This window comes from Aotus nancymaae, unplaced genomic scaffold (assembly GCF_030222135.1).
Source record: "Aotus nancymaae isolate 86718 unplaced genomic scaffold, 86718_ANA_hifiasm-v0.15.2.pri h1tg000048l, whole genome shotgun sequence".
NCBI classification, from domain to species: domain Eukaryota; kingdom Metazoa; phylum Chordata; class Mammalia; order Primates; family Aotidae; genus Aotus; species Aotus nancymaae.
In genome coordinates, this window is record NW_026988462.1 from 4989305 (window position 1) to 5016765 (window position 27461).

General features: G+C 37.9%; 1 protein-coding gene across 2 annotated transcripts in view; it reads left to right on the forward strand.

Moving 5' to 3' along the window:
* The window catches only part of UGGT2 (UDP-glucose glycoprotein glucosyltransferase 2), a 246456-nt gene that overhangs the window by 119884 nt on the left and 99111 nt on the right, over positions 1-27461 (forward strand). For both annotated transcript variants that reach the window (XM_012458621.2, XM_012458622.2), the window contains exons 16-19: positions 9268-9402; positions 19135-19299; positions 25817-25940; positions 26027-26125. In XM_012458621.2, the coding sequence (XP_012314044.1) occupies positions 9268-9402; positions 19135-19299; positions 25817-25940; positions 26027-26125 (523 nt within the window). The remainder of the gene's footprint in view (positions 1-9267; positions 9403-19134; positions 19300-25816; positions 25941-26026; positions 26126-27461) is intronic.

The following is a 27461-nucleotide window of genomic DNA, read 5'->3' on the forward strand; positions in this document are numbered from 1 at the left end:
AGCCTTGTAGTATAGTTTGATGTCCAGTAGTGTGATGCCTCCCGCTTTGTTCTTTTTGCTTAGAATTGACTTGGCTATGCTGGCTCTCTTTTGGTTCCATATGAAGTTTAAGGTGGTTTTTTCCAGTTCTGTGAAGAAGGTCATTGGTAGCTTGATGGGGATAGCGTTGAATCTGTAAATTACTTTGGGCAGTATGGCCATTTTCACGATATTGATTTTTCCTAACCATGAACATGGAATGTTTCTCCATCTGTTTGTGTCCTCTCTTATTTCGTTGAGCAGTGGTTTGTAGTTCTCTTTGAAGTGGTCCTTTATGTTCCTTGTTACTTGTATTCCTAGGTATTTTATTCTCTTTGTAGCAATTGTGAATGGCAGTTTGTTCTTGATTTGGCTCTCTTTAAGTCCGTTATTGGTGTATAGGAATGCTTGTGATTTGTGGACATTGATTTTGTATCCTGAGACTTTGCTGAAGTTGCTTATCAGTTTCAGGAGATTTTGGGCTGAGATGATGGGGTCTTCTAGATATACAATCATGTCGTCTGCAAATAGAGACAATTTGACTTCCTCCTTTCCTAATTGAATACCCTTTATTTCTTTTTCTTGCCTGATTGCTCTGGCTAGAACTTTCAGCACTATATTGAATAGGAGTGGTGAGAGAGGGCATCCTTGTCTAGTGCCAGATTTCAAAGGGAATGCTTCCAGTTTTTGCCTATTCAGTATGATATTGGCTGTTGGTTTGTCGTAAATAGCTTTTATTATTTTGAGATACTTTCTGTCGATACCTAGTTTATTGAGGGTTTTTAGCATAAAGGGCTGTTGAATTTTGTCAAAGGCCTTCTCTGCATCAATTGAGATAATCATGTGGTTTTTGTCGTTGGTTCTGTTTATGTGGCGAATTACATTTATAGACTTGCGTATATTGAACCAGCCTAGGATCCCCGGGAAGAATCCTACTTGATCATGGTGGATAAGCTTTTTGATGTGCTGTTGCAATCAGCTTGCCAGTATTTTATTGAAGGTTTTTGCATCTATGTTCATCATGGATATTGGCCTGTAGTTTTCTTTTCTTGTTGAGTCTCTGCTGGGTTTTGGTATCAGGATGATGTTGGTCTCATAAAATGATTTGGGAAGGATTCCCTCTTTTTGGATTATTTGGAATAGTTTCAGAAGGAATGGTTCCAGCTCCTCTTTGTATGTCTGGTAGAATTTGGCCTGTGAACCCATCTGGACCTAAGTTTTTTTTGGGGTGGTAGGCTCTTGATTGCTGCCTCGACTTCAGACCTTGTTCTTGGTCTATTCAGGGTTTCGACTTCTTCCTGGTTTAGGCTTGGGAGGAGGCTAGTGTCCAGGAATTTATCCATTTCTTCTAGGTTTTCTAGTTTATGTGCATAGAGTTGTTTGTAATAATCTCTGATGATGGTTTGAATTTCTGTGGAATCTGTGGTGATATCCCCTTTATCATTTTTTATTGCATCTATTTGGTTATTCTCTCTTTTCTTTTTTATTAATCTGGCTAGTGGTCTGTCTATTTTGTTGATCTTTTCAAAAAACCAGCTCCTGGATTTATTAGTTTTTTTAAGGATTTTTCGTTTCTCTATCTCCTTCAATTCTGCTCTGATCTTAGTTATTTCTTGTCTTCTGCTCGGTTTTGAGTTTTTTTGATCTTGCTCCTCTCGCTCTTTCAATTTTGACATGATAGGGTGTCAATTTTAGATCTCTCCTTTCTTCTCATGTGGGCACTTATTGCTATATATTTTCCTCTAGAGACTGCTTTAAATGTGTCCCAGAGATTCTGGTATGTGGTGTCTTTGTTCTCATTGGTTTCGAAGAACATCTTTATTTCTGCCTTCATTTCAGTGTTTATCCAGTCAACATTCAAGAGAAAGTTGTTCATTTTCCATGAAGCTGTGCGGTTCTGGGTTGGTTTCTGAATTCTGAGTTCTAACTTGATTGCACTGTGGTCTGAGAGACTGTTTGTTATGGTTTCCGTTCTTTTGCATTTGCTGAGGAGTGATTTACTTCCAATTATGTGGTCAATTTTAGAGTAGGTGTGATGTGGTGCTGAGAAGAATGTATATTCTGTGGATTTGGGGTGGAGAGTTCTGTAAATATCTATTAGGTTTGCTTGGGCCAGGTCTGAGTTCAAGTCCTGGATATCCTTGTTAATTTTCTGTCTCATTGATCTTTCTAATATTGACAATGGTGTGTTGAAGTCTCCCACTATTATTGTGTGGGACTCTAAGTCTCTTTGTAAGTCATTAAGAACTTGCCTTATGTATCTGGGTGCTCCTGTTTTAGGTGCACATATATTTAGGATCATTAGCTCTTCTTGTTGCATTGATCCTTTTACCATTCTGTAATGTCCTTCTTTGTCTCTTTTGATCTTTGTTCCTTTAAAGTCTATTTTATCAGCGATGAGAATTGCAACTCCTGCTTTTTTTTGCTCTCCATTTTCTTGGTAAATCTTCCTCCGTCCCTTTATTTTGAGCTTTTGTGTATCCTTGCATGTGAGATGGGTTTCCTGGATACAGCACACTGATGGATTTTAGCTTTTTATCCAATTTGCCAATCTGTGTCTTTTGATTGGGGCATTTAGTCCATTTACGCTTAGGGTTAATATTGTTATGTGTGAATTTGATACTGCCATTTTGATGCTAGCCCGCTGTTTTGCCCATTGGTTGATGCAGATTCTTCATTGTGTTGATGCTCTTTACCATTTCGTGTGTTTTTGGAGTGGCTGGTACTGGTTGTTCTTTTCTATGTGTAGTGCCTCTTGCAGGAGCTCTTTAAAGCCAGTCTGGTGGTGATGAAATCTGTGAGTACTTGCTTGTTCACAAAGGATTTTATTTTTCCTTCACTTATGAAGCTTAGTTTGGCTGGATATGAAATTCTGAGTTGAAAGTTTTTTTCTTTAAGGATGTTGAATATCAGTCCCCACTCTTCTGGCTTGTAGGGTTTCTGCTGAGAGATCTGCTGTGAGTCTGATGGGCTTCCCTTTGTGGGTAACCCGACCTTTCTCTCTGGCTGCCCTTAGCATTTTCTCCTTCATTTCAACCCTGGTGAATCTGACGATTATGTGCCTTGGGGTTGCTCTTCTAGAGGAATATCTTTGTGGTGTTCTCTGTATTTCCTGGACTTGAATATTGGCCTGCCTTGCTAGGTTGGGGAAGTTTTCCTGGATAATATCCCGAAGAGTATTTTCCAGCTTGGATTCATTCTCTTCGTCACATTCAGGTACACCTATCAAACGTAGATTAGGTCTTTTCACATAGTCCCACATTTCTTGTTGACTTTGTTCATTTCTTTTTACCCTGTTTTCTCTAGTCTTGCCTTCTTGTTTTATTTCATTGAGTTGATCTTCGACCTCTGATATCCTTTCTTCTGCTTGGTCAATTCGGCTGTTGAAACTTGTGCATGCTTCGCAAGGTTCTCGTGTTGTGTTTTTCAGCTCCATCAATTCACTTATATTCCTCTCTAAGTTGTCCATTCTCGTTAGCATTTCGTCAAATCTTTTCTCAAGGTTTTAGTTTCTTTGCATTGGGTTAGAACATGTTCTTTTAGCTCACGGAAGTATGTTATTACCCACTTTCTGAAGACTGATTCTGTCATTTCATCACACTCATTCTCCATCCAGTCTTGTTCCTTTGCTAGTGAGGAGTTGTGATCCCTTGTAGGAGGAGAAGTGTTCTGGGTTCTTGTATTTTCATCCTTTTTCCAGTGGTTTCTTCCCATATTTGTGGATTTATCCAACTGTCAGCTTTGTCGTTGTTGACTTTCTGATTGGATCTCTGAGTGGACGTCCTGTTTGTTGTTGATGAAGTTATTTCTGTTTCTTAGTTTTCCTTTTAACTGTCTGGCCTCTGTGCTGTAGGACTGCTGAGGTCCACTCCGGGCCCTGCTTGCCTGGGGATCACTTGCAGCAGCTGCCGAACAGTAAAGGTTCCTACCAGTTTCTTCTTCTGCTTTGTCCCAGAAGGATACCTGCCAAATGTCAGTCTGAGCTCTCCTTTATGAGGTGACTCTTTGGATATACGGAGGTCAGGAGCTGCTTGAGGAAACAGTCCTTTATATTAGCTCATGTGCTGAGCTGTGAGCCCCGTTGTTCATTCAGAGCTGCTAGGCTGGTAAATTTAAGTCTGCAGCAGCAGAACTCATAAACCCGCTTTTTTTTTTTCCCCCGGTGTTTTGTCCCAGGGAGTTAGAGCTTTATGAGTTTCCGCTGTACTGCTGCCTTTTTTTTTCTTCAGGGCTGCCCTGCCCACAAGGAGGCAGCCTAGTCACTCTCAACCTGCAGAGGCTTCACTGAGCTGCTGTGGGCTCCGCCCAGCTGCCGTGTGAACTTCCCTGCAGTCCCATTTATATGGGTATAGTTAGAGCTGCTTCCGCAATGTTGGCCCGCCTCTGTCATCACAGACTTTCTCTCTAATGGCGGGTTGCTGCAGCAATGGCAGGCTGCCTCAGTAATGGCGGACGCCCCTCCCCCACAGAGCTGGACTGTCCCGGGTTCAGCTGTGCTTGCTGTGAAACTCTCAACCCAGAGCGTTTCCAATTGCTGTTTTTTTGTTTTTGTTTTTGTGGGGGTGGGACCAGCCAGGCCTGATCTCCTGGCTCCCTGCCTCAGAGCCTTTTATTTTTTCGTTGAATGGTCAGCTCTCTACCAGGTGACCTGGTCGCCTGTTGAATAGGCGCTGGGATCTGCGTGATTTCCCATGCGGCGACCCACTGCGCTGCTGAAACCGCGGCTCTGAGATTCGTGGTGCTTTTTTTTGCCCAGGAATCTCCTGGCCTGGCTCCCTGTTTCACCTCCCCTTGCTGGCTAAGTGGGAACACAGTCCCGTTTACTCTGCACTGGGGGCAGCTGCGCCGGGGTGCAGGCAAAACAGCCGCGCCGGCCAAAACAGCTGCACTGGCGACCCATGGGGCTCCTCTGCCTGCGAATCTCCTGGTCTGTGGGCAATAAAATCCATCTGGAAATGCGGCATCCACTCACCCTCTGCACTTTCACTCGGAGCTGCAATCCTGAACTGGATCTAACCAGCCATCTTGGAACTCCTCCCGCCAAAATCAGTACTTTTTAATGGAAACAACTTGACCAAAAATTTGTCACAGAATTTTGAGACCCATTAAAAAAGTTTAATGAGAAAAAAAAAAAATTTACCTAAATGAATGAAAAGCTCTACCATGTTTATCAATAGAAATATTTTACTTCATAATTATATTGTTTTCTGCAAGTGATTTATAAATTCAATGCAGTTCCAACAAAAGTCGAATGTTGGGGATTTTTTTTGTGAAATTTGATGTTTATTTTTAAATGTATATGGAAGAATGAAGACTCAAAATGGGTGAGACTTTGAAGGATAAAGTGATGGGACTTGCCATACCAGGTAATAAAATGTATAAAGTTTGTAGTGTTTGTTCAAGGGAAAGACATATGTATCAAAAGAACATGAGGGTCCCAAAACTTATGAATACAGAAGTGGAATTCCAGTAAATGGGAGAGACTTTCAACAACTATGGTTCGACAGGGGCTATACCAATGCAAATAAAAAAGACCTCCCACCTTGTGTAAAAATCATTTCAGTTAGATTAAAAATGTAAGTCTGAAAATCAAAATTTTAAAACATTTAGAAGTTAGGACCCCAGGGTAAGGGTTTCCTAGATAAAAAGCTCTAAGTCTGAAGGAAAATACTGATAGTTTCAGCTAAATTACAAATGAAAACCAGTGCTCATTAAAATATGTCATTAAAAAGTAGGGAAAAATGTTACAAGCAAGAGAAGTATTTACAATACATATGACCAATAAAATATTTATATTCCATGAGATGTAAAGATTTCCTACCATTCAAAAAGAAAAACACAAATGACCCAAGAGGAAAAATGCATAAAAGAGTTTTTAAATAGAGGATGCATTCATGATAAGTAAAAATTTACTGAAATTATTGGTGGTAAATATTTATTACCATTAATGGTAACTAAACAAGATAATTATCCTAAAAATTTGAAAATGCAAATAAAGACTACTACCACGAGATTATTTTATGCATTGTAATTTGACAATAATTAAGAAAGCTGAAGGTATCACATGTTAATGAGAATGTAGAGCGATGGAATGCCTTTACATTGTTACCCCGCCTGTAGGAATCTAAATTGGCAGAGCCACATTGAAAAACAATCTGATAATAATTTATATTTTGAAGTTAAATTTCCATATTCCCTGTACACAACACACACACACACACACACACACACACACACACACACACCCCCACCCTAAGAGAAGCTCTTGTACCTGCACCTTAGAAGGCCATTTTTAGCAGAATCATTCAGAATAGCAACAAACTATAATAAAAATGACCCAAATATATATCAGTAGCAAAACAGATTAGTAGAATTTGGCATATTAATAGAATGAAATATCATATGCAACAGCATGGATGTATGAGAAACATACTGAAGTCATAGAAGACTAACACCATACCATATACTTTTAAAGCTCAGAAGCAAACAAAACTAAGTATGGGAATACTTATTCACATACAACTCTAGAATTTAAAAAGGAAAGGGAACGATAAATGCAAATTCAAAACAGTGCATAAAGACCCTGCAATCTGGCATACTTTTGTCTTGTCAATTATTTTAATCCCGCATCCCAATACAGCACGTGCATCTTGAGGCACAAGGAAATGGGATTGGGAGAGAAGTTGTACTTCATGGTATTGGTGCTGTTCCATTTCTTGTGTTACATGGTTTATTCATAGAAATTGCTTATTTTATTATTTATGCCTCATAATGTGTATGTTATGTGTATTCTTCTTTGCTTACCAAGTTACAAAAGAATTTTTAAAATTTAAAAGTGTGTAAGAGGATTGAGCTGATATTTCTGAGTACCTTATTCAAGGCATTATAACTACCTTATTTCATAGGAATATTTAATATTTTCAAGTGACTAGTAAAATGACTAATCTGAATGACTTTTCATATATCTTTTGCTTTATTCAAAATCTCATTTTTGCAATTTCCATCTGTTTTACAGAAGACTGAACTTTTCACTTGGAGTTATGATCATACTATGTTCTACTTTGATAGGAGGGGAAAACTTGCCCATAAATTGAAAAACTCATAAAATGAAACTCTTCAGTCTAATTACATACCTGTGCTGCTTCTTAAAGGAATAGGTTACAAAGTTGACAGTGATAAAGGGAGATACTAATTTCTTACTATGAGGACTTTAAAGTGGGGATCGTTTTAGCCACACTATGAAGATTATGTTTGGCAATAATGATTTAAGTGAATTGGGACTAAAAATAATATTCTTAAGTGATGTATCAAATACTGCCTAATAGTGTTTCTACTTACTACTTGTTCCTTCTGCTTGTAAGTTTCTTTCCCCAGAATGTCTTAATGCTAGCTCAGCATTCATAATTATGTCTCAGCTTCGTTGTCTACTCAGAGATGCCATCTCTGTTGGTGCAAAGCCTAAAACAGCACCTGGGTCATAGCAGAGGATCTCTAAGTACTTATTAAAGAAAGAAGTGAAAAAAGATAAAAAGAGTAACAGCTTACATTCTACAAGTGTGTTTAGAACATCTGCAACTGGGGAAGAGTAGAGGTGCAGAGAAAGTCCAGTCAAAATACTTACTAGTAAAACTTGGCATGGTGGCTCATGCCTGTAATCCCAGCACCTTGGGAGGCCGAGGCAGGTGGATCGCTTGACCCAGGAGTTCAAGACTGACCTGAGCAACATGACCCCATCTTTACCAATAATGCAAAAAACTTTAACCAGGTGTGGTGGCTACTTCCTGTAGTCCCAGCTAACCAGAGGGCTAGATGAGAGGATTGCTTGAGATGGGAGGTTGAGGCTGCAGTGAGCCATGATCACACCACTGCCCTCCAGCCAGGATGATGGTGAGACCCTGTCTTAAAAAAAAAAAAAAAATTACAGAAGAGGAATAAAAATGAAAGTATTTCTGAAAGGTCATATTAGAATATATTACACATATGTTTAAAAAGGTAACCATTATTATTTTTTAAATTTTTTTATTTTACTTTAAGTTCTGGGGTACATGTGCAGATCTTGCAGGATTGTTACATAGGTACACACATGCCATGGTGGTTTGCTGCTTCCATGTCCCTGTCTACCTAATGTTATCCCTCCCCAATCTCTCCACTCCCTGCTGTCCCTCCCCTAGACCCCCACCCCGCAACAGACTCCAGTGTGTGATGTTCCCCTCCCTGAGTCCATGTGTTCTCATTGTTCAACACCCTCTTATAAGTGAGAACGTGTGGTGTTTGGTTTTCTGTTCTTGTGTCAGTTTGCTAAGAATGATGGTTTCCAGATTCATCCATGTCCCTGCAAAGGACATGAACTCATCCTTTTTTCATGGCTGCATAGTATTCCATGGTGTATATGTACCACATTTGCTTTATCCAATCCATCACTGATGGGCATTTGGGTTGGTTCCAAGTCTTTGCTCTTGTAAACAGTGCCGCATGAACATACATGTGTATGTCTCTTTATAATAGTTCAATTAGAATCCTTTGGGTATATACCCAGTAATGAGATTGCTGGGTCAAATGGTATTTCTATTTCTAGATCCTTGAGGAATCGCCACACTGTCTTCCACAATGGTTGAACTAATTTACACTCCCACCAACAGTGTAAAAGTGTTCCTATTTCTCCACATCCTCTTCAGCATCTGTTGTCTCCAGATTTTTTAAGATCACTATTCTAACTGGCATGAGATGGTATCTCAATGTGGTTTTGATTTGCATTTCTCTAATGACCAATGATGATGAGCATTTTTTCATGTGTTTTTGGCCAATAAATGTCTTCTTTTGAAAAGTATCTGTTCATATCCTTCGCCCACTTTTTGATGGGGTTTTTTTCTTGTATATTTGTTTTCTTTGTAAATTCTGGATATTAGCCCTTTGTCAGATGGGTATCTTGTAAAAATTTTTTCCCATTCTTTTGGTTGCCAGTTCACTCTAAAGATTGTTTCTTTTGCTGTGCAGAAGGTCTTAAGTTTGGTGTCTGATTTCATCAAAATAGAATAAAACATAAATTCCTTATGATATTTTTGAAAACTATAGAATATTTTAAAACCATCTTTATTAGAATATGATTTATGGTTAAAATTATTTGTATGTAGTATATGTGTATATGTAGTTAGCATGTTTTAAACTTATAAAATAAGAATCTGCATGCTAAGGAAAAGAAAACTAATTGCTGTAAGAGTAAAATTAATTATATTAACTAAATTTTCACAGATGTACAAAAAAGTGAAGAATGATAAAAATATACTCACTGTGGACAATGTGAGGAGTGTTCTCCAAAATAAATTTCCTCAGGCCAATATTCGGGATGTTTTGGGAATTCAATCTAAATACGATGAAGAAAGAAAGGTAAGTAGGGACATTATGTTAAGTAGGCCAGGCACAGAAAGACAAATACCACATAGTCTCTCCTCATGTGGAATCTTAAGTCAGACTGACAGAAACAGAGTAAAATGGTGGTTACCAGAGGCTGGGGTTCACAGAATTGGGAAGATGTTGGTCAAAGGATACAAAATTTCAGTTAGACTAGAGAAATAAGTTCAAGAGATCTATTGTACATCATGGTGACTATAGTTAATGACAATATATTGTATACTTGAAAATTACTAAGAAAGTACATTTTAAGGATTCTTACCACAAAATATGAGAAGTATGTGAGGTAATGCATGTGATAATTAGCTTCATTAGCTATTCCACAATGTGTATGAATATAAAAATATGTCTTATAAATATATATAATTTTTGTCAATTTTTTAAAAAGGTAAACAGAGACTCAACCCAGAAGATTCAGAAAGAGCCAAAAAAAAAAAAGGTGGGGGGGGGCAACAACTCAAAGAAATTGTCAGAGAAAGAGAAATAGTACAAAGAAATTCCAAAAATTAATAGATATGAGCCTTCTTTGGAAGGGACTCATCAAATACGGAACACACTGAATGAAAGAAGAATGGTTTGGAGCATGGGGATAAGGAATACTTTTCTGAAGAAGTGATATTTAAGCTAAGTCCTCAAGCAGGAGGAAGAGTTAGACAAAAGAAAACAAGGGGGTTTTAAAAGATTAACATTCCAGTCAGAGAAAAATGTTGAAGTCTGAGATGTAAAAGAATTGAGAGAAGCCGATGTTGTTACTGTGTAGATTGAAAGCATATATTGTGTCTGTATGAATGGGGTACAGTTAAGGAGACAAGACTGGAGAGGCAAGCAAAGGGTCTGATTACACAGGGTCTTGTGAACAATATTTAATGTACTCATATCAGTGGAAGCTCTTGGCAACAGTGAAAAACATAAAAGGCATTAAGTAATGAAGTGACAGTGACATGCATTTTTTTTGAAGAGCATTCTTCGTTGAGAATGGATTGTTAGTGGGGAAGAGTAGGTGTGGTGACATGTATTAGGAAATACAAAGTGAGAGATGTGAGATGGGCTAGCAGGCTTTTGGAAGAAGTGGAAGCAGAGAAAATAGACATATTTGAATTATTTAGGAGGTACCATCCAAGTGCTGCTGGATTGGATAGGGTAGAGGGGAGAAGAGAAATTGTCAAGGGTAATTCCCAGGGTTCAGCTGAACAACTAACTGGTAGAGTCAATGCCAAGAAGGAAAGTAGTGGAAGAGAAAAGAATTGGGAGATAAGATCAGAAGTGTAATTTTCCACATAGAGGATTTGAGTTGCCTTTGCGACTTCCAAGGGAGATGTGAAATCAGCAACTGGATATATGACCCATAGCTCAGAAGATGTGTGAGTTAAAAATATAAAATGCAGTGTTATTGGCTTATTTGTGGTACTTAGCTTTTGGATTGGAAAGGTTGCCTAATTAGAAGTCATAGAGTAAGAGCGAAGAGTGCCTGTATTTATAGGAGGGACATCTTTCTTGAGTTCCAAACCCATGTATTCAGCTGCTTAGTGGATTTCCCATAAGCATCTTAAATCGAAAGAATCTAAAACCATGCCCATGATCTTCCTTGTTGCTCCAAACATTTTTTTCTTCTTTAGTCCCTAGTCTAGAGGGTAGATAGCAACCATTCACCCAAACCACCCATGCTGAAAGCCTAGTAGTCATCCTTAAGTAATTATTTTCCTCACACTCCCAAAAAATTGTTCATCAAGTTCTGTCACTTTTACTTGTGACTGCCTCATCAAGTCGGTCGCTGGCCCCTGTGCCTCCTAACTGGGAGACACTTCCCAGCAGGGGGTAACAGACACTTCATACCAGAGAGCTCCTCTTGGCATCTGGCTGGTGTCCCTCCTGCAGGAAGCTTCCAGAGGAAGAAACAGGCACCAATCTTTGCTGTTCTGCAACCTCTACTAACGATACCCAGGCAAACAGGGTCTGGAGTGGACCTTCAGCAAACTCCACCATAACTGCAGCTGAGGGGCCTAACTGTTAGAAGGAAAACTAACAAACAGAAAGCAGTAGCATTAACATCAACAAAAAGGATGTCCACACAGAAACCCCAACCAAAGGTCACCAACATCAAGGACCAAAGGTAGGATATATCCACGAAGTTGAGGAAAAACCAGTACAAAAAGACTGAAAATTCCAAAAACCAGAATGCCTCTCCTCCTCCAAAGGATCACAGCTCCTCACCAGCAAGGAACAAAACTGGATGGAGAATGAGTTTGATGAATTGACAGAAGTAGGCTTCAGAAGGTGGGTAATAACAAACTCTTGCAAGCAAAAGGAGCACATTCGAACTCAATGCAAGGAAGCTAAGAACCTTGAAAAAAAGAGGAATTGCTAACTAGAATAACCTGCTTAGAGAAGAACATAAATAACATGATGGAGCTGAAAAACACAACACGAGAACTTTGTGAAGCATACACAAGTATCAATAGCAGAATCAACCTACAGAAGAAAGAATATCAGAGATGGAAGATCAACTTAATGAGATAAAGCATGAAGACAAGATTAGAGAAAAAAAGAATGAAAAGGAATGAGCAAAGCCTCCAAGAAACATGGGACTGTGTGAAAAGACCAAACGTTTGATTGCTGTACCTGAAAGTGATAGGAAGAGTGGAACCAAGTTGAAAAACACTCCTCAGGACATCCTGGAGAACTTCCCCAACCTAGCAAGGCGGGCCAACATTCAAATTTTGGAAATACAGAGAATGCCACAAAGATAGTCCTCGAGAAGACCAACCCCAAGACACATAAGCATTGAATCATCAAGGCTAAAATGAAGAAAAAAATGTTAAGGGCAGCCAGAGAGAAAGATCAGGTTACCCACAAAGGGAAGCTTGTCAGACTAACAGCGGATCTCTCTGCAGAAACCCTACAAGCCAGAAGAGAGTGGGAGCCAATATTCATCCTTAAAGAAAAGAATTTTCAACCCACTATTTCATATCCAGCCAACTAAGCTTCAGAAGTGAAGGAGAAATAAAATCCTTTACGGACAAGCAAATGCTGAGAGATTGTTTTTCCACCAGGCCTGCCTTACAAGAGCTCCTGAAGGAAGCACTAAATATGGAAAGGAAAAACCAGTACCAGCCACTGCAAAAACATGCCAAATTGTAAAGACCATCAACAATATGAAGAAATTGCATCAACAGGCAAAATAACCAGCTAGCATCATAATGACAGGATCAAATTCACACATAACAATAGTAAGCTTAAATGTAAATGGGCTAAATGACTCAATTAAAAGACACAGCCTGCCAAATTGGATAGAGTCAAAACCCATTGGTGTGCTATATTCAGTAGACCTGTCTCACGTGCAAAGACACACATAGGCTCAAAATAAAGAGATGGAGGAATATTTACCAAGCAAATAGAAACCAAAAAAAAAAAAAAAAAAAACAGAGGTTGCAGTCCTAGTCTCTGATAAAACAGACATTAAACCAACAAACATAAAAAAGACAAAGAAGGGCATTACATAATGTTAAAGGAATCACTGCAACAAGAAGAGCTAGCTATCTTAAATATATATGCACCCAGATTCATAAAGCAAGTCCTTAGAGACCTACAAAGAGACTCAGTCTCCCACACAATAATAGTGGGAGACTTAACACCCCACTATCAATATTAGATACATCAACAAGACAGAAAATTAACTAGAATATTCAGGACTTGAACTCAGTTCTGGACCAAGCAGACCTAATAGACATCTACAGAAGTCTTCACCCCAAATCAACAGAATATACATTCTTCTTAGCACCACATAGCACTTATTCTAAAATTGACCACATAATTGAAAGTAAAACACACCTCAGCAAATGCAAAAGAATGGAAATCAAAACAAGCAGTCTCTCAGACCACAGGACAATCAAGTTAGAATTCAGGATTAAGAAATTCACTCAAAACTGCACAACTACATGGAAACTGAACAATCTGCACCTGAATGACTACTGGGTAAATAACAAAATTAAGGCAGAAATCAAGAAGTTCTTTAAAACCAATGAGAACAAAGACATAATGTACCAGAAACTCTGGGACACAGCTAAAGCAGTGTTGAGAGGAAAATTTACAGCACTAAATGCCCACAGGGGAAAGCAGGAAATATCTAAAATCAACATCCTAACATTACAGTTAAAAGAACTATAGCAGAAAGAGCAAACAATTTCAAAAGCCAGCAGAAGACAAGAATTAACTAAGATTAGAACAAAACTGAAGGAGATAGAGACACAAAAATCCCTTCAAAAAAATCAATGACTCCAGGAGCTGTTTTTTTGAGATTAACAAACTAGATAGACCGTGAGCCAGACTAATAAAAGAGAGAAGAATCAAATAGACACAGTAAAAAAAATGATAAAGGGGATATCATCACTGATCCCACAGAAATAGAAACTACCATCAGAGAATACTATAAACACCTCTACACAAATAAATTAGAAAATCTAGAAGAAATGGATAAATTCCTGGACAGATGCACCCTTTCAAGACTAAACAAGCAAGTCAAATCTATGAATAGACTGACAACAAGTTCTGAAATTGAGACAGTAATTAATAACCTACTAACCAAAAAGAGCCCAGGACCAGACAGATTCACAACCAAGTTCTACCAGAGAAACAAAGAGGAACTGATACAATTCCTTTGAAAACTATTCCAAACAATAGAAAAAGAGGGACTCCTACCTAATTCATCTTATGAAGCCAGCATTATCATGATACCAAAAAGTGGTAGATACACACACACACACAAAGAAAATTTCAGTCCAGTATCCCTGATGAACATTGATGCGAAAATCTTCAATAAAATACTGGCAAACCGAATCCAGCAGCACATCAAAAGCCTTATCCACCACAATCAAGTCAGCTTCATCCCTTAGATGCAAGGCTGGTTCAACATATGCAAATCAATAAATGTAATCCATCACATAAACAGAACCAATGACGAAAACCACATGATTATCTCCATTGATGCAGAAAAGGCCTTCAATAAAATTCAATACCCCTTCATGCTAAAAACTGTCAATAAACTAGGTATTAAAGGAATGTATCTCAAAATAATAAGAGCTATTTATGACAAACCCACAGCCAATATCATACTGAATGGGCAAAAAGTGGAAGCATTCCCTTTGAAAACTGGCACAAGAAAAGCATACCATCTCTCACCGCTCCTATTCAACATAGTATTGGAAGTTTTGGCCAGGATGATCAGGCAAGAGAAAGAAATAAAGGGTATTCAAATAGGAAGATAGGAAGTTAGTCTTTGTTTGCAGATGACCTGATTGTATATTTAGAAAACCCCATCTCAGCCCAAAATCTCCTTAAGCTGATAAGCAACTTCAGCAAAGTCTCAGGATACAAAATCAATGGCAAAAATTACAAGCATTTCTATACACCAATAATAGACAAACAATGAGCCAAATCATGAGTGAGCTCCCATTCACAATTGCTACAAAGAGAATAAAATACCTAGGAATACAACTTACGGGGATGTGAAGGAACTTTTCAAGGAGAACTACAAACCACTGCTCAAAGAAATAAGAGGATACAAAAACATGGAAAAATATTCCATGCTCATGGATAGGAAGAATCAATATCATGAAAATGGCCATACTGCCCAAAGTAATGTATAGATTCAATGCTATCCCCATCAAGCTACCATTGATTTTCTTCACAGAATTAGAAAAAACTACTTTAAATTTCATATGGAAAAAGAGCCCATATAGCCAAGCAATCCTAACCAAAAAGAACAAAGCTGGAGGCACCACACTACCTAACTTCAAACTGTACTACAAGGCTACAGTAACCAAAACAGCATGATACTGGTACCAAAACAGATATGTAAACCAATGGAACAGAACAGAGGCCTCAGAGATAATGCCACACATCTACAACCATATGATCTTCGACAAACCTGACAAAAACAAGCAATGGGGAAAGGATTTTCTATTTAATAAATGGTGTTGGGAAAACTGGCTAGCCATATGCAGAAAACTGAAACTGGACCCCTTCCTTATACCTTATACAAAATTTAACTCAAGATAAATTAAATACTTAAATATAAGACCTAAAACCATAAAAACCCTAGAAGAAAACATAGGCAGTACCAGTCCAGGACATAGGCATGGGCAAAGACTTCATGACTGAAACACCAAAAGCAATGGCAACAAAAGCCAAAATTGACAAATGGGAATCTAATTAAACTAAAGAGCTTCTGCACAGCAAAAGAAACTATCATCAGAGTGAACAGGCAACCTACAGAATGGGGGGAAGTTTTTGCAATCTGTCTATCTGACAAAGGACTAATGTCCAGAATCTATGAAGAACTTAAACAAATTTACAAGAAAAAAAAACCCCATTGAAAAGTGGGCAAATGATATGAACAGACACTTCTCAAAAGAAGACATTTATGTGGCCAACAAACATATATAAAAAAACTCATCAGCTGGGCGGGGTGGCTCATGCTTGTAATCCCAGCACTTTGGGAGGCTGAGGCTGGTGGATCACCAAGTCAGTAGACCGAGATTGTCCTGGCCCACATGGTGAAACCCCATCTCTACTAAAAATACAAAAAAATTAAAAATTAGCTAGGTGTGGTGGTTCACACCTATAGTCCCAGGTACTTGGGAGACTGAGGCAGGAGAATTGCTTGAACCTAGGAGGTGGATATTGCAGTGAGCCAAGATCGTGTCACTGCATTACAGGCTGGGCGACAGTGCGAAATTCCGTCTCAAAAAAAGAAAAAAAGCTCATCATTATTGGTCATTAGAGCAATGCAAATCAAAACCACAATGAGATTCCATCTCATGTTAGTTAGAATGGTGATCATTGAAAAGTCAGGAAACAACAGATGCTGGAGAGAATGTGGAGAAATAGAAACACTCTTACACTGTTGGTGGGAGTGTAAATTGGTTCAACCATTGTGGAAGACTGTGGCAATTCCTCGAGGATCTAGAACCAGAAATATTGACCCAGCAATCCCATTACTGAGTATATACCCAAAGGATTATAAATCATTTAAAGACACATTCACACGTATGTTTATTGTGGCACTGTTCAAAATAGCAAAGACTTGGAACCAACCCAAAATGCTTATCAGTGATAGACTGGATAAAGAAAATGTGGCACATATACACTATGGAATATTATCCAGCCAGAAAAAAAGGATGAGTTCATGTCATTTTCAGGAACATGGATGAAGCTAGAAGCCATCATTCCCAGCAAACTAACACAGGAACGGAAAATCAAACACTGCATGTTCTCATAAGTGGGAGTTAAACAATGAGAACACATGGACACAGGGAGAGGAACATCACACACCAGGGCCTGCTGGCAGGTGGGGGACTAGAGAAGGAATAGCATTGGGAGAAATACCTTATGTAGATGATAGGTTGCTGGGTGCAGCAAATCACCTATGTAACATAGGTGATTTGCTGTTTACCTATGTAACCCATATGTTCTGCACATGTATCCTAGAACTTAAACTATAATAAAATTAATTTTAAAAAGGTTTTGGAAACTGTTAAATATTTCAGAAACTGCCTCATTCTCAATTTGCCTATTATCACTGACTTTTTTTTGCTCTTGCTTTTTCATTCCCTTACAACTGTAGTAGCCCCTGAAGCAGTGTCCTAAAATATGCTCTTTCTTCCCATTGTTGCCATTGTATCCTTTTAAAAATAAGCAAATCAGATATTTTGCATGAACTCCCTTCCCAGATAAAATTTACCATGACCTGCTTGGTACCCCCAAAATACTATTTCACACTCACTTTTAATATATATCCATCTTTCCCTCTATTAAGCTATAAGTTTCTTTATTATAGAGTTTGCATATCATTAACATGCATTTATAAACCTAATACATAGTAGGTGCCCTCTGAATGCACAGATAGTATAGTACAGTGGTTAAGAGTTCAGACTCTTGGTCAGACAGATCTGGGTACAAATTCCACTTCCAAAACATTGTAGCTATATGACATAAGAAGTGATTTAATCTCTGTGTATCTGTTTTATCATCTTTAAAATTGATTTAATAGTAGTACTTGGCTTTCTAGAGTATTTGTGCAAATGTTGGCTATAATGATTACAATACTTGGTATTGGATAGCAAATGAGGTATTTAGTCACTTTTTTTTTTTTTTTTCCGAGACGGAGTTTCGCTCTTGTTACCCAGGCTGGAGTGCAATGGCGCGATCTCGGCTCACTGCAACCTCCGCCTCCTGGGTTCAGGCAATTCTCCTGCCTCAGCCTCCTGAGTAGCTGGGATTACAGGCACGTGCCACCATGCCCAGCTAATTTTTTGTGTTTTTAGTAGAGACAGGGTTTCACCATGTTGACCAGGATGGTCTCGATCTCTTGACCTCGTGATCCACCCCCCTCGGCCTCCCAAAGTGCTGGGATTACAGGCGTGAGCCACCGCACCCAGCCCCGTCACTTTTTAATTCATAAGCTAAAATTTGAATGTTGAGGACCTTCATGATCTGGCCTCTGGCTAAAACCCCTCTCTAACCTTACATCTAACAGCTCTCCCCCATATTTCACACCCTGTAAACACTGCTATATTAGTCCATTTTCACACTGCTGATAAAGACATGTGAGACTGGGCAATTTACAAAAGAAAGTGGTTTAATGGACTCACAGTTCCATGTAGCTAAGGAAACCTCACAATCATGGCAAAAGGTGAAAGGCGTGTCTCACATGGTGGCAGACAAGAGAAGAAAACTTGTGCAGGGCAACTCCCTCATACAAAATTAGCAGATCTCATGAGACATATTCACTGCCACAAGAATAGCACAGTAAAGACCTGCCCCCATCATTCTGTTACCTTCTACTGGGTCCCTCCCACAACACGTGGGAATTGTGGGAGCTACAGTTTAAGATGTGGGTGGGGACACAGCCAAACCATGTCACCTGTGAATTTACATTGCCTAAGTATATTGTACACTCACTTCCCTTTCAGTCCTTGTTGTGCTCTCTTCACTTGGAATGTCTTTCTCTACTTTATATCCCTGGCAAATTTTTTTAAGCCTTTAAGACTTCTAATATGACTCCCTAAAAGCAGCACTGTATGATTCCTCTTCTCCATACCCAAGCTTGATTAGATGCGTCTCCTGGGCCCCATAGAATCTTCTACATTCCTCTGTTTTATCTGTATATATGTGAACCCCTTGAGAAAAGACTTTGAGCTCTGTAATCACAGTATTTAGCCTAATGCAGGTGGCAGGATTGAATAAATGTTTATTGAACATCAATACAGGGATAAGTAAGTCTCTGATGCAGATAAATGTTTGGATTTTTATTGTTAAGTAAATGTCATACTCTATACCAAGAATCAGCAAGTCCACCCACTGCTTGTTTTTGTAAAGTATTTTGGGGACACAGCCATATTTGTTTATTCATATATCGTCTGTGACTGCTTTTGTGCTGTAACATGAAAGTGGAGTCATTGTGTCAGAAACAGGTGGTTCACAAAGCCTAAAATATTTACTTGGTGGCCTTTTACAGAAAAGATTCTTAACTCCTATTCTTTGTAGGTAAATTACTTTCCTTTAAGTAATGTTTGGAAAGGACAGATAAGGTTAGCAAAATGGCTGTTTTCTCCCTTGGCATATAAAAATGTGGCAGTGTTTCTTTTTCTTGCATTTATTTTTTAAACAATCATATTTTGTTTAACACTCCGATATTTTTTAACTGAATAGGCTGGAGCAAGCTTTTATAAGATGACTGGCCTGGGTCCTTTGCCTCAAGCTCTTTATAATGGTGAACCCTTTAAGCATGAAGAGATGAATATTAAAGAACTAGAAACGGCTATTCTTCAAAGAATGATGGATGCATCTATATATTTACAAAGAGAAGTTTTTAAGGTAGGTAAGCTTTTATGAGAAAATACATGATGAATAATATTTATAAATGATACTTTTATTAAAAAATTATTTTAATGACAGTAGTTAATTTGGTAAAAATTTTCATTCTGATCATTTAATAGTGATTTTTTAAATGATACTTTTAACAGCTTATGCCATGCCACCCTCCCTGTGCAGAGATTGTGGTGCAGAGGGGCCCTTTATATTCCATGCCCAGGCATATCTTCAGGAATCTGGAACACCCACCCTCCTGGATTAGGAGTTTAGGCTGCCCCTCCCTGTGCAGAGAACTTGGAGCCAAGGAATTTTCCTAGCTTCATACCTAGGCACACCTCTGGACACCTGATGGTTGCCCACTGGATTATCCCTCAATGTTGGTGCTTGTGCCTGCCATTGGGTGACCTATAGGAAGGCCTGCTCAGTCTGGCCCTGCCCATCTTGCCCACCATGGCTGAGCAGGGAGCCCGGACCACTATGTACCCTACAGATCAGCCCATTGCCTTAGACAACAGAGATTATCCCAGTAACAAAGACCAAGTGTATACCCTGCCATGTTGCCCTCAGCTGTCTTTTACTCATAAGGGCTATCTACTGGCTTGTAGGTCGAACCATACAACCTAAAGTAAAATCAGCTGATAGAAATGCATAGGGCTATAGAAGCATGACTTAAGGAATTTCAAAATACCATTGAAAGCTTTATCAATAGACTGGACCAAGCAGGAGAAAGAATTTCAGAGCTTGAAAACTAGGCTTTTGAACTGACCCAGTCAGGCAAAAATAAACAAAAAAGAATTTAGGCCAGGCATGGTGGTTCATACCTGTAATCCAACCACTTTGGGAGGTCATTTCAAGAGAATCGCTCGAGCTGAGGAGTTTCAGACCAGCCTTGGCAACATAGTGAAACCTCCTCTCTACAAAAAAAAAACTTAAGACTTAGCCAGATGTGGTGGTGTGTGGCTGTAGTCCCAGCTACTCAAAAGGCTGAGCAGCAGGAGCACTTGAGCCTAGGAGATGAAGGCTGCAGTGGATCATGATCATGCCACTGCACTCTAGCCTGGATGACAAGGTGAGACCCTGTCTGGAAAGAAAAAAAAATTTTTTTAATCCCAGCACTTTGGGAGGCCGAGGCGGGTGGATCACGAGGTCAAGAGATCGAGACCATCCTGGTCAACATGGTGAAACCCCATCTCTACTAAAAATACAAAAAATTAGCTGGGCATAGTGGTGCGTGCCTGTAATCCCAGCTACTCAGGAGGCTGAGGCAGGAGAATTGCCTGAACCCAGGAGGCGGAGGTTGCAGTGAGCCGAGATCGCGCCATTGCACTCCAGCCTGGGTAACAAGAGCGAAACTCCATCTCAAAAAAAAAAAAAATTTTTTTTAAATGAACAAAGTTTTCAAGAAATATGGGATTATCTAAAGGAACCAAACCTACAAATTACTGGCATTCCTGAAAAGGAGAAAAAGTAAACAACCAGGAAAACATATTTGAGGGGATAATTCAAGAAAACTTCCCTAATCTTGCTAGTGAAATAGATATTCACTTACAAGAAATTCAGAGAACACTGTGAGATACTATACAAAGTGAGCATCACCAAGGCTTATAGTCACCAGACTGTCCAAGGTCAGTGCTGAAGTTAAAAATCTTAAAGGCAGCTAGAAAAAAAATGTCAGATCACATACAAAGGGAACCCCATAAGACTAACAGCAGACTTCTCCGTGATCTATTTTCAGCATTCTTAAGGGAAAGAAATTCCAACCAATAATTTTGTATTCTGTCAAACTAAGCTTCATAGGTGAAGGAGAAATAAAATCTTTTCCAGACAAGCACTAAGGGAATTCATTAGCAGTAGACCAGCCTTATAAGAGCTCTTTAATGGAGTTCTAAACATGTAAATGGAAGAATGATACAAAAACATACTTAAGTACATAGCCCACAGACCCTATAAAGCATCCACATGATAAAAACTACAAAGCCAGCTAAGAACTTCACATAGGATCAAAACCTTATGTACTAATATTAACCTTGAATATAAATAGCTTCAGTGCCTCACTTAAAAGGCACAGAGTGGCAGTTGGATAAAAAACAAGATCCCTCTGTCTGCTGTCTTGAGAAGACCCATCCCATGCATATGACACCCATAGTCTCAAAGCAAAGAGTTGGCAAAAGATATATCATGCACACGAAACAAAAAAAAGCAGGAATCTCTATTCTTAGATAAAACAGACTTGAAACCAACAATAGTAAAGAAGGGCACTTCATAATTATAAAGTATTGAACAGTAAGACTTAACTATCCCAAATATGTGCACCCAACATTGGAGCACCCAGATTCATAAAACAAATGCTTCCACAGCTATGAAAAGTCTTAAGACAGCTACACAGTAGTAGTGGGAGACTTCAATTCCCCCACTATTATTGAACTAACTGAGTTATACAAAAATAAAAAAGAATTTAGGCCAGGCATGGTGGTTCATGCCTGTAATCCCACCACTTTCAGAGGGCAATCCAAGAGGATTGCTTGAGCTGAGGAGTTTGAGACTAGCCTGGCCAACATAGTGAAACTGCTCTACAAAAAACTTAAAACATAGACAGCCATGGTGGTGTGTACCTATAGTCCCAGCTACTCGAAAGCCTGAGGAAGGAGGAAGCCACCAGACAGATGGGTCTTGTTTTTTATCCAACTTGCCACACTGTGCTTTTTAAGTGAGACATGTTGGCCATTTACATTCAAAGCTAATATTGGTACATGAGGTTTTGCACCTATCAGAAGTTCTTAGCTGGCTACTCTGCAGTTTCTATCATATGTTAGACACTGACAGTGTTAGATTATCAAGGCAGAAAACTAACAAAGAAATTCTGGACTTAAATGAACAGTGACCAATTGGACCTAATAGACATCTACAGAACCTTCCACCCATCAGCCACAGAATACATACTCCAAGATCAACCGTATGCTTGGCCATAAAGCAAGTCTCAATAAATTTTTAAAAATCAAAATCATACCAGTCATGGACAATGGTAGAGTAAAAATAGAAATCAGAACTTGGAAGATCTCTGAAAACTACATAGTTACATAGAAACTAAACCACTTGCTCCTGAAATGACTTTTGGGTAAACAGTGCAATTAAGTCAGCAATAATAAAAATTCAAATAAATGAAAATGAGCCACATACCAAAATCGCTGGCATGCAGCAAAAGCAGTGTTAAGAGGAAAGTTTATAGTGCTAACCACCTATTTCAAAGAGTTAGAACAGTCTCAGAATAATGACCTAACATCACACCTACAGGAATTAGAAAAAACAAGAACGAACTAAACTCAAAGCTATCAGAATAAAATAAATAAAATCAGACTAGAACTGAACAAAATTGAGACCCAAAAATTTATACAATGAACAAATGAAACCAAAAGTTGGTTTTTGGAAAGGAAAAAACAAAATCAATAGACAACTAGCTAGATTAACAAAGGAAAAAATATCTAAATAAGTATAATCAGAAGTAACAAAGGTGATGTTACAACTGATCCCATAGAAATACAGAAGATCCACAGAAGACCTCTATACACACAAACTGGAAAATCTAGTGGAAATGGATAAATTCCTGGTCTCCCAAGATTGAATTGGGAAGAAACTGACACCCTGAACAGACTGATCTTGAGTTCCAAAATTGAATCAGTAATAAACCTTCCAACCAATAAAAGCCCTTGACCAGATTGATTCATATCTGAATTCTGCCAGATGTACAAAGAAGAGTTGTTAACAATTAAACTATTCCAAAAAACCAAGGAGGAGTGATTGATGCCTCCTTAACTCATTCTGCAAAGCCTTATTCTGATACCAAAACGTGGCAAAGATACAATTAAAAAAAAAACAAAAAAACTACAGGCTGGTATCACTGATTAACACAGAAGGAAAGATCCTTAACAAAATACCAGCAAACTGAATCCAGCAGCATACCAAAAAGTTTCACCATGATCAAGTACGCTTCACTCCTGGGGAAGGTTGGTTCAACATACACAAATCAGTAAATGTGATACACCACATAAACAGAATTTAAAACAAAAAATGTGATCATCTTGATAGATGTTGAAAAAGTATTCAATAAAATCCAACATCCCTTCATGACAAAACCCTCAACAAACTATGCACTGAAGGAACGTACCTGAAAATAATAAGAACCATCTATGACAAACCCACAGCCAATATCATCCTAAATAGGCAAAAGAGAAAGATGCCCAGTCTCATTACTATTCGTCATAGTACTGGAAGTCCTAGTCAGAGCAGTCAGGCAAGAGCAACAAATAAAAGGCATCCAAATAGTAAAAGAAGTCCAGTATCTTTCTTCACTGATGATATGATTTTATACCTAGAAAACCCTAAGGACTTCACCAGACAACTCCTGGAACTGATAAATGACTTCAGTAAAGTTTCAGGATACAAAATTAATGCACGAAAATCACTATCATTTCTATACACCAATAACATTCAACCAGAGAGCCACATCAAGAATGCATTACCATTTACAGTAGCCACACACGTGCACGCAGGCACACACATGCACACACAATATGAAATACTTAGGAATACAGCTAAGTAAGGATGTGAAAGATCTCTGCAAGGAGAATTACTAAACACTGCTGAAAGTAATCATATATTATACAAACAAATGGGGAAACATTCCATGCTCACAGGTTGGAAGAATAAATATTGTTAACATAGGCATACTGCCCAACACATCTACAGATTTATTGCTCTTCCTATCAAAGTACCGGTCATTATTCACAGAATTGGAAAAAACTATTCTAAAATACATATGGAAGCAGAGAAGAGCCCAAATACCAAGGCAATCCAAAGAAAAAAGAACAAATCTTTAGGCATCGCATTACCCAACTTCACCCTATACTACGAGGCTACAGTAACCAGAACAGGATAGTACTGGCACAAAAACAGACACTAAGGGAATTCATTAGCACTAGACCAGCCTTACAAGAGCTCTTGGAACAGACTAATGGAACAGAATAAGCTGCACACCTACAACCACCTGAACTTTGACAAAGTGGACAAAAATTAGTGGGGAAAGGGCCATCTATTCAATTAGCGGTCCTGGGATAGCTGGTTAGCCACATGCAAACAAGCAAAACTGGACCTCTACTCTTTACCACATTCAAAAATTAACACGAAATGGATTAAACATTTGAGTATAAGGCTTAAAACTATAAGAACTGTAGAAGAAAACCTAGGAAACACCATTCTGAACATCAGCCTTGGGAAGAATTTATGGCTAAGATCTCAAAAGCAATTACATCGAAAACAAAAATTGACAAGTGGGACCTAATTAAAGAGCACAGCAAAAGAAACTCACAACAGAATAAACAGACAACCTGCAGAATATACAGAAAGTATTCACAAACTATACCTTTGACAGTTCTAATATCCATAAGTAGCAAACAAATCAACAAGCAAAGAACAACCCCATTAAAAAGTAGACAAATGACATTAACAGACACTTCTCAAAAGAAGACACACAGACAGCCAACAAGCATATGAAGAAATGTTCAACATTACTACTTCTGAGAGAAATAGAAATCAAAACCACAAAGAGATATCATCTCATACCAATTAGAATGACTATTACTAAAAAGTTAAAAAACAATAGATACTGGAGAGGCTGAGGAGAAAAGGGAATGTGTATATACTATTAGTGGGGATATAAATTAGGTCAGCCTCTTTGGAAAGCAGTCTAGCAATGTTTCAAAGAACTTAGAATAACCGTTCAACCCAGCAATCTCATTACTGGGTACGTCTCCAAAGGAAAAGAAATTGTTCTACCAAAAAGACACATATATGTTCATTGCAGCATTATAACAAAAGCAAAGATGTGTAATCCACCTAGGTGCCCATCAGCAGTGGATTGGATAAAGAAAATGCAGTACATATGTACACCATGGGATACTACACAGCCATTTAAAAATGAAATGATGCCCTTTGCAGCAACGTAGACTCAGCTGGAGGCCAAGCAAACTAATACAGAAACAGGAAACTAAACACCACATGTCTCATTTCTAAGTGGGAGCCATACATTGGGTACTCATGGACATAAAGATAGCAGCAGTAGAAGCTGGGCCTTCTAGAGGGGAGAGGGAAGGAAAAAGTGGGGGAAGAATTGAAAAACTATCTGGTACTATGGTCACTAACTGGTTAATGGGATCAGTCATAACCCCAACATCAGCATTACGTGATATACCCATGTTGTAACCAACCTGCACAGGTACCCTTGAATCTAAAAGAAAAGCTGAAATTTTTCAAAAACCAATATTTAATTAAATTTATTTTAAGCACAATTGCATCTAAAAATTGCTTAATTGGAAAAAAATCTAATTTTTACAAGAAAATATATTGTAATAATTCTAATTTGCATATTCTTTATTTTTGATTAAGTAATCTTTATATTATCTGTATAATTTTTAAAACATGGATATAAATTGCATATATTAGCTAAATAACATTTTTGTTATTTTAGGGCACATTAAATGATCACATGAACGCAATTGATTTTCTAATGGGAAAGAATAATGTTGTACCCCGTATAAATTCTTTGATTTTGCATACTAACCAGCAGTACCTTAATTTAATATCTACATCAGGTAAAATAATCCTATACTGTTCTACAAATGCTTATTGAGCTGTGAATGCTTTATTTATATTTAACATTTAATTTGAAATTTTTCAGTAACTGCTGATATTGAAGATTTCTCTACTTTCTTTTTCTTGGATTCACAAGATAAGAGTGCTGTAATTGCAAAGAACATGTATTATTTAACCCCAGACGGTAATATGCATATTTTATTTACCTGAATTTATTCTTAAAGTGATAAAAACTTGTAATCTTTATAAAGCAGTTGCATAATACATTTTAATAAGCTGCTATTCTTGAGTAGAGACCTAGATTTCAATTTTAGAGTTTGTAAAATTTTTAGTATTTAAGGTGTGCTGAGAAAACAATGCCTTCTATTCTAACTTTGTTTATCTTGTTTTTTTTTTTTTGCCTTTTTAAAAATAAACTATTTTCACCTTTTTTAGAAAAGAATAAAAACTTCTCAGTACTATGTAAACTATCTTATAATGTATAAATAAAAGTACAATTCCTGGATCAGAGAAGATAATAATTCTACATTCTGATTAAATAACATGCGGATGTTTTGCTTAAGATAGGGGTTACAACCAGAAGAGAGGAGACCGAGACAGTAACACGCTTGGAAAAAAGGGTTTAGCCACAACTGAGAAGTTGGAAGTTAGGGTACAGTTGACTATTCAGATAGATGAATATGATTAGAATTTGGTTGGTTTTTGTTTTGCTTTGTTTGGCCTGCTTTGCTCTAGAAATAAAAACAAGAGCCAATGAGTAAAAGGTTAAAGAAGATTGATTTTGGTCTCAGTAGAGAAGTGGTAACATTCTAACAGTGAGAGTGCCCTAAACAGATGGAATGAACTATGTTGTAAGGGACAAACTTTTATATAGGAGAGAGATTTAAAGCAAAGGGCACAAAACCAGTTTTTGTAAATGCTGTAGATTAAATCCAAGTTTCTACCGGATGGCTCCTGGATTACTTTCTAACAGATTCCACGATTTTATGTTCATAAAGGAGTCTGGCTACATTAAATGCAACAAATCATAAAATATATAATCAACAATATTAACAAACATAATATAAGACATAATATAAATAATAATAAAATATACAATAAAATAGTTCCCTCTTATGGCAGGCTACATCCCTGAATGTGAAGGCAAAAAGACATAGAGAAGTAAGAAAAAATAGAAACATATTTATCCCAGATCTGCGTTATATTTCAAAAATGTCTCTTGGGGGGAAAAAGAAACTAAACACACACACACATTTAAAAAAATTAAGGAATAAGTTAACCTGTCATTTATGCTCTTTACTTAACTCTCTTGCAATTTAAAAGAATGTCGGCTCTGAGAATCGAATTTTCTCTTTGTATTTCTGTAAATGTGTAAAGAAATAATAGTTTTGAGAAATTTACTTAGTGCTTTTGAAATATTTCTCAATATACAAGCTGTGATGGTGAAGAGGCTGTCATTAAAAAGGCACAGATATTATTTACCTTTCTTCTTTGAAAAGAATGTTACTCTCTTTTGTTTC